This window comes from Uranotaenia lowii, unplaced genomic scaffold, assembly GCF_029784155.1.
Source record: "Uranotaenia lowii strain MFRU-FL unplaced genomic scaffold, ASM2978415v1 HiC_scaffold_629, whole genome shotgun sequence".
NCBI lineage: Eukaryota > Metazoa > Arthropoda > Insecta > Diptera > Culicidae > Uranotaenia > Uranotaenia lowii.
In genome coordinates, this window is record NW_026598566.1 from 17900 (window position 1) to 25000 (window position 7101).

Below are 7101 nucleotides of genomic sequence, written 5' to 3' on the forward strand. Positions count from 1 at the left end.
GAGGAAGTTGTAGATTCTATGAATGATGACCGACCTGTTCCATCAAAATAAAGGTGAGTATTTTCTTGGGTTGTCTGATTTTCTATAACATTGATATATCAATTTGTGGTTGTTATAATTAATTTTTGTTCTTAATTGACAAGGACTCTAGCGAATGGTGGCTCTCAGTATGTCGGCATATTTGTGCGGCTTCGCTTTTCATGCCCGATCTAGTTTTCTTTCCTCACCGTAAATTTTGAACACTAAAATCATCTTTCAGGATCTAATGAAGACTTCGATCCCATATGTTGAGATCTCTCGACTTGCGTCTAACGACAAAACTTAGTTTCAAATGGAAAATTCCAAACGAAAATGTGGTTCTTTAGGAGACATCCTTTTAGAGATTTTCTGAACTTTAATATAAATTGAATGTAAATAGTAGTTATTCAGAAGAATGTCAACATTAAATTTGATCACAAGTATTTTAATTTCCGAATGTCATTTATCCCTTATGATTTATTAAAAGCAATTGTTTACAACAATGAAATGGCTGATACTTTGTGTTTTGAAGAACCGAGCTTTTCTTTGGCTTAATAATTGACTGCTGCATCAAGTGAGTCAACTCGGCAGAATGAAACTTATACCGTATTTGTTAATGCCGAGTGTTGCACTAGTGCACCACTGGGTGCTGTATGTTTATTCGTACGGTGTTACACTGGTTTTGACCTGGTGTTGCACTACTATCGGGCGGTAGTGCCCCGAAAATTTTGTCAGTGTTGCGAGAGAGCGTGTGAGTGAGTGAGGTAGCAATACACTGGAGACGATTTGTGTTTGTTTTTATCGGGTACGGTGGAACACTGAACGAGGGGAGAAAACAAATACGATATTACAAAGTAATATGCTTTTTCGTTCGTGCCGAAGATGATTTCAACTTTGGAAAGAAAAAAGTCGTTTTAACACAAAGAACCACAGTCAGTCAAAAAAATCTTAATTTGCGATTAGCGTTCGTAAGATCTGTGTTTCATTTCCGACCATGTTTTCCTATGGGGAGTCAGCTGGGAACACTCTTTTTTAAAAACGTATGTATATTCGAAAAGTTACCATACTGTATAACTACGGCAACTTCAAAACTGTATTTTTCGCTAACACGTTGAACGTGCATCTCCACATCGGTGCTTTGATGGATTGGTTGGAAAGTACTTGGAAAAAATCTTAGTTTAGGGAAGGCATTATAGAGTTTCTAGGGAAGAATGCCACGAAGTGGTAAATTCCTGGCAAAAAAAGGCATTAACAAACGATTATAGATTCTATAGCAATACATATATATTAAATATTTTTACCGGGTACCGTGTCAAGAAATGTGCAAAAACGTGTTAGCTCCTTTAGAGCATGCTAATTGTAAAACCGTTCCAAAACCGAGCTTATTCCGAAGCTCTGAAACTTGAGACAGCGAGACATGTAACTCGAAACCTGAGACTTTAAACCCGTAACCTAAGACTGAGATCTTCGACCTAGGAAATGGGACCTGAGACATTGAAACCTGAAATCAGTAACATAAAGACTTGGACATAAGATCTGAGCAAGACCTGAACTGTGAGACTTGAGAAGTATGACATGAGACGTGAGAAGTAAGAAGTGGGACATGAAACGTGAAGAGGGAGGCGTGAAAAATGAGGCGTGAGCATTGGAAGGCCGTCATACAGAACAATTAAAACAAAAATACAACACCTCCACCCTAGCTAGGGCTTAGTAAATAGCCTGAAGTTTTTATACACCATGCCACAAAGGGTTGTTTGTAAAAAATATTTCGATCTCGACCGATTTGACTCAAACCGTTGGTCACTCATTCAAGCAGGACCATAGACGATGCAAATAGTATCCACAGAGAAAGAATGTCATCGAATTTGTACAAATGTGGTGTAGTCCAAGGTGGGTATATATTAGGAGGTGTAACGATATGAGAAACTCCCGATTCAGCCTTTTTGATTTGGCTACTATGGAGTTCGTGGAGTTTGTTTACTAGTAGAAGTAGGCGTGAGAGGGCTTGTGGAGAAAGAAGTGAGTTGTGAAAAGTAAAACATCTCACGTCTGAGGTCACAGGTCATCTCACTTTAACTTCGCATTTCTAACGTCTCAAATCTCAATCCTCACGCCACACTTCTCACATTTCATGCCTATCAAGTCAGTCTTATTTTTCCATGTTTCATGTGTCAGGTGTAATTTTTCTTGTTTCTTGTCCCAAATATCAAGTCCATGTCTCAGATCTAAGATTCCATATTTCACATCTCAGGTTTCATGTCTCAAATCTGTGCCAAGTCTACAGTCCCATTTTTCATATCTAGTGTCTCCTGTCCCAGGTCTCAAGTATCATATATCATGTCTCATGATCCAGGACTCAGGTCTAAATTCCCATTTTTCTTTCCCATGTATAAGATCCCAAATTTTAGTGCCCGTCTTCAGGTCTCAGGTCCTCAGAGCTAAGCTGCTCTCTACTTCAACAATTTATACTTAACTATTTTCCATTGAGATTTTTTTTTCTGAAGTTTGAAGGTGAAAATGACTGATCAAGCATGTTTATGATGATATGCAATGAACTGTAAATATTGATACGGTGAAAGAAGTAAAACCTTCCTTTATTTTCCTCTACAAAGAGCCTCAGGTACACTTGAATTTACCCACATCTTGGCGCCGGATGGCCTCCCGGAATGCTTTGGTACCATCGATGCGCATGATCGGTTCGCCCGGATGAGCCTTCTTCATGTGCATCACGTAGATACGCCGGTGAATGAATGCCTCCCCGCAAACGCTGCATTGGTAGGGAGTTTCGCCGGTGTGTGTTCGCAGATGGATTCTCAGAACGAAGCGCCGTAAGAATCTTTTCCCACAGTAGTTGCACACAAAGTCCCGCTTCTGATTGTGGATGTCCATGTGTATATTCAGGGTGTGCCTGAAATGATTTTTTTTTGCAAAAATTAAAATCAGCTGACAAATGCTCGTTTAAGGAAAAGCCGTACTTGGTGAGAACTTTCAATTTGCAAACTTTACACTCAAACTTCCGTTCGGCATGAACGGCCCAAAGATGATTTTTGTAAGCTATTCGGCTGACAAGCACTTTTTCGCAATGCTCGCACGGAATCGGATCCTCGCTCGAATGGTTCCGCTTGACATGGCTCCGCAAGTTGGCCTTACTGTAGAACTGGGTTCCGCAGCTATCGCATGTGTAGGGCGTAACTCCGTTGTGACGATTCATGTGACCCTCGACGTGCGGCGGATCCAACGCCCTGCCGCAAATGTCGCAGATTTGTTTGTATCGTTCCCGGAACATATTGGAAATGTGTTTTTTGAATTCATCCGGGGTCATAGCCTTTTCTGCCTCAGTTCTAAAATTTGTGGGCCTTCTTGGTCTTTTCCGGGTTTCAGCTGGTTCAAGTTCTATAGGTTCATCAGGTTCAGGTATGTCCGAATCCGAAGACACTTCCAAATTAGACGGAATTGCATTCGACAACAAATTATTCTTTGTTTCAATAACAGCATTTTCCAAAACAGGTACCTCTGACGCACTGTAATTATTATCAGTATTGCAAGGACTTTTCGAACTGTCGGCTTGTCTTGAGTAATGTTCCTCTTTCAGTATACTTCTGCTACTAGTTCTATAATCATAGAATTCTTCTACCATCTGTTGACACGATTCGCAGATATTTTTGCTTAATTTCCGATTCATAAGATCTACCTAAAATTAAATTGATAAATTTTCCAAACTCAAAAATCCTGCGATTTGTATAAAATCGAAACTACTCACCCAAACGCACAGTGCATTTTGCAATTTTTCTCTGAAATCACGATCCCAAAGTATGGCATTGTTCGAACACGGCTCAGCACAAAGCCTGCAATTCTTATCCCTTGTTGCCATTGCGGGACTTTGGTATCAGAGGTTTTTAGGAAGAAACCCGATCAATCTCTTCAAAAATATTAAATGAATGAAACAGCTGTTGTAAGCCAAGTCATTTTGACGCTATATAGCACTAATGTTTACATTCCGTACAATGGGTCAACGCGTGACAATCAGAAGCAAATATTTAAAACTTTAACCAAAGCGCGAGTAATGCGGCTGAAAATTGGTCTTATGTAAAAATCAAAGTGTTGAAGAACCTACTGAACAATATATTTAAAACTACGAAAATAACAAACTGCACCACCCTGTATGAACTGCTAAATTTCTCAAAAAAAACAACATATCTCATAGGGCTTTTGCTACACACACATACAAGAGGTCTGTTGGGCACACATTAGAGGTTTTTATATGCGGCGAAAGCAAAATTCAACTAATATGTTGGTTTTTCCTTAAATGAATGCTCAATTTCTCTAAAAAACATTCATAAAGGATATTTCGCATCATTTGCTAACAAGTGGAAACGATTAGGTGATTATTTTATTGGATATCAGTGAGGAACCAAGCAAAACAAAAATGAAAAACAAGCCAACCATCATTGTAAAGCACATTAAACGGTTCCCCCAGATCCTTTGTTCACGTTTTTGGGTCTCTCATATAAAATTTAGAACCAGGAAGATGACGTTAAGAGTTTTCGTCACGAAATTGATTAATAAACTTGAGCAATATTTGCCCTGCTTCCACTAAAAACGCTCATATCCTGTACAAAGTCTTCATTTTTGTTAAAGAACTTCACTCAAACTTAGAAAAAAATCACAAGCAAGTAAAAAAGTGATCTAGCTTTCGAAAAATGTGTCGTTCTTAAGAAACTTTTCAATAGTTTTCATTAATTCTTCAAAAAATATCCTTCTTCAGTAGATTTGTATCCATTTAACATGGGGCTGTCACATTTGTTTGCCCAACGGCTTACTTATACTAATGCACTGTGCAAACGCCCTATTGGAATTTTAAGATGATTTGTTGGCACTTTGCATCAATGTTATAACACCATTCTTAAATTAACACTCGAAATTATTACTTAGCCGTTTTCATAGTTCCTTACACCCTTTTGAAGAGTTATGACTGCCTTCCTTTATTTAGGATGAGAGATGACAAGAGCAAAAGAATAATTTTTTATTCATGTGAGCGCTATGGTTTTTGGCTAACAGTAAATTGAAAGCAAAATTTGTTTTAAAAATAAGCGGGAATATCGAAGGTAATGTAACAATGATCATCATTCGGGAAATAATAAAGCATAATTATCATACTGTGCAGAATCCTGTCCTTTTTGTTTCGCTTTACAGAATGCATTGCATATTTTCATAAATCTTTAAGTTGAAATTGACAACTGATTACTAACAATAGTAGCCAAGTACGAATAAGATTAGCCTCTACCAGAATACGCAATTCCTTCTTAACCCTCCAAAGCTGTTCGGGTCAATTAAAGAGATCGAGATTCCCTTTTTAAAAGGAAATTTAACATTATCAACTTTCATGTTTAAACAAAAATCCAAATTCTACTTCTCTAACATTTGTATTCAAGTAGACTCCGAGAGTGCACATAATCAATAAAAAATGCATTGACCAACACTTAAGTTAATAACATTAGCTACTTCGTCTGCATATGTCTAAGGGTATAGTCTACCTGCAATCTCGTTTTTCTGCTCATAGAAAACTGTACCAAGAGCAAGAACACCGATTAACGATAAGATATCTATAACAACCCATGTTCAATTCATTGATTTTTTTTTCAATTTTTGCCAGACCATCCTATAAGAACATAATCAGCATGGACCGTAAAAATATACTGAAACTACTAGCTGGAACGATTCTAACACTCCACGTTGGATTTTACTTCATCAAACCGTTACTTCTCCCGGAATCATCACAAGATAAGGCTGGAATGTCGAAATCGCGACCAACCTATTGAAAGGATTTTTTCTTCATGCTGTGATATCTTTTATAAATAATTTTTTTATGAACTTAGAAGAGCATGTTTTAGTTTAATAGAGCATGGAAATAATTTCTTGTGTTTGAATGTGAATCCGAAGCTTTTCAAATATAAGATTAAATGAAGTTCCATTTACCTTGTACCTATGAGGGTGGGAGTTTGATCAAAGATAAAAAAAATCATTGTCAAACTCCCACCCATTAGAATTTCCATGTCCTAGACCGAACTCCGTTGAAAACATCCCTATCTCCACATCTGGAAATCCTACCGGATGATTGAGACGATGACCAGCGTTCAACGTCTCTCATCTCGGTATCCGAACCATCCGGTGGTTCGTTTAGGTTTCCATCGCCACGTCTGGGGTCGGGTCCGCAGCCGGATCGTTTGGGGGCTGCGGCTGATCGTCATCGGCTGGCGGTGCTCCACCACTGGAACCTGCTGCCTGGGAACCTCCACCACCGCGGCGCACAATGTTGGTCAGATATTGGGCGTTTTCGTTCTCCTCCAGAATGTGAAACTTTTCCCCCTTGCCAACAATGGCAATCGAAATGTTCTAGTGCATGGAAAATACATTAATTTGAATAAAATGTTAGGCATAAAATTGATCTGAAAACTGCAAGACACAGAAGAAAAAAATTACCTTATTATTCAGTTCCACTTCATTAGGCAGCGTATCTTGTAGAGCTTGAACTCCGTGACGGATTAACTCTTCCTTGGTACAATCAGGGAACGAATTCAGATGCTTCTCCAGATAGGTTCGGGCACTTTGCGATCGGGATCCAATCGACATTGCCTTACAATCGAAGAAGTTAGCGCTCGGGCAGGTTTGATAGATATGCGATCCCTGATCGTCATATCCGGCCACCAGCAGGCCCACCCCGTATGGACGTCGGTCGTACCGTTGAGTGCATACTTGCATTTTATTGCCCAGTTTGGCAATCAAACGACCCACAGGGAAATGGTCATCGTACGAATATTTGTAGTTCAGGCATTCCTGTCGCATATAACGGCTAAGAATACGAGCGTCCGCCGTGATTCCGGCAATGGAAATTCCCATATGATCATCAATGGGGATAATTTTCTTCTGGTACGAAGACAATTCCGACGAAGCTCGCTTCAGGGCAATCAAAACGGCATAGTCTTTGTTCTTCAGACCCACGGTAGCCGAGCCAAGCTTAACAGCTTCCATGGCATATTCAACCTGATGTAGACGACCCTGAGGGCTCCAAACCGTGACATCGCT

The 7101-nt window shown here is 39.4% G+C and overlaps 2 protein-coding genes and 1 long non-coding RNA gene across 4 annotated transcripts; 1 reads left to right on the forward strand and 2 right to left on the reverse strand.

Annotated features, from left to right (window-relative positions):
- Positions 1 to 2586: 2586 nt before the first annotated feature.
- Positions 2587 to 3962, reverse strand: LOC129760493 (zinc finger protein 182-like). 2 transcript variants are annotated; one of them, XM_055758135.1, is made up of 3 exons: positions 3779 to 3962; positions 2994 to 3709; positions 2587 to 2926 (listed from the first exon to the last, which is right to left on the reverse strand). In XM_055758135.1, the coding sequence occupies exons 1-3, from the start codon at positions 3887 to 3889 to the stop codon at positions 2635 to 2637; spliced, it is 1119 nt and encodes a 372-aa protein (XP_055614110.1). In that variant the 5' UTR covers positions 3890 to 3962; the 3' UTR covers positions 2587 to 2634. The 2 variants fall into 2 exon arrangements, with proteins under 2 accessions (XP_055614110.1, XP_055614111.1); XM_055758136.1 differs by having other exon boundaries at positions 2994 to 3705; positions 3779 to 3909.
- Positions 3963 to 5014: 1052 nt separating this feature from the next.
- LOC129760496 (uncharacterized) lies at positions 5015 to 5930 on the forward strand. Its single transcript, XR_008740353.1, has 2 exons — positions 5015 to 5123; positions 5672 to 5930. It is a non-coding gene; the product is annotated as an uncharacterized LOC129760496 (long non-coding RNA).
- Positions 5891 to 7095, reverse strand: LOC129760494 (proteasome subunit alpha type-1). Its single transcript, XM_055758138.1, has 2 exons — positions 6499 to 7095; positions 5891 to 6411 (listed from the first exon to the last, which is right to left on the reverse strand). The coding sequence occupies exons 1-2, from the start codon at positions 7045 to 7047 to the stop codon at positions 6196 to 6198; spliced, it is 765 nt and encodes a 254-aa protein (XP_055614113.1). The 5' UTR covers positions 7048 to 7095; the 3' UTR covers positions 5891 to 6195.
- Positions 7096 to 7101: the final 6 nt, after the last annotated feature.

Excerpts from the sequence above, each read along its gene's own strand:
- LOC129760494 (XM_055758138.1), bottom strand. The coding sequence starts at position 7,047 with ATGGAAGCTGTTAAGCTTGGCTCGGCTACCGTGGGTCTGAAGAACAAA. Across the intron at positions 6,412-6,498 it reads AAGTGGAACTGAATAATAAG|AACATTTCGATTGCCATTGT; the intron begins GTAATTTTTTTC and ends TCCATGCACTAG.
- LOC129760493 (XM_055758135.1), bottom strand. The coding sequence starts at position 3,889 with ATGGCAACAAGGGATAAGAATTGCAGGCTTTGTGCTGAGCCGTGTTCG. Across the intron at positions 3,710-3,778 it reads AAAATGCACTGTGCGTTTGG|GTAGATCTTATGAATCGGAA; the intron begins GTGAGTAGTTTC and ends ATTTAATTTTAG. Across the intron at positions 2,927-2,993 it reads AAATTGAAAGTTCTCACCAA|GCACACCCTGAATATACACA; the intron begins GTACGGCTTTTC and ends AAATCATTTCAG.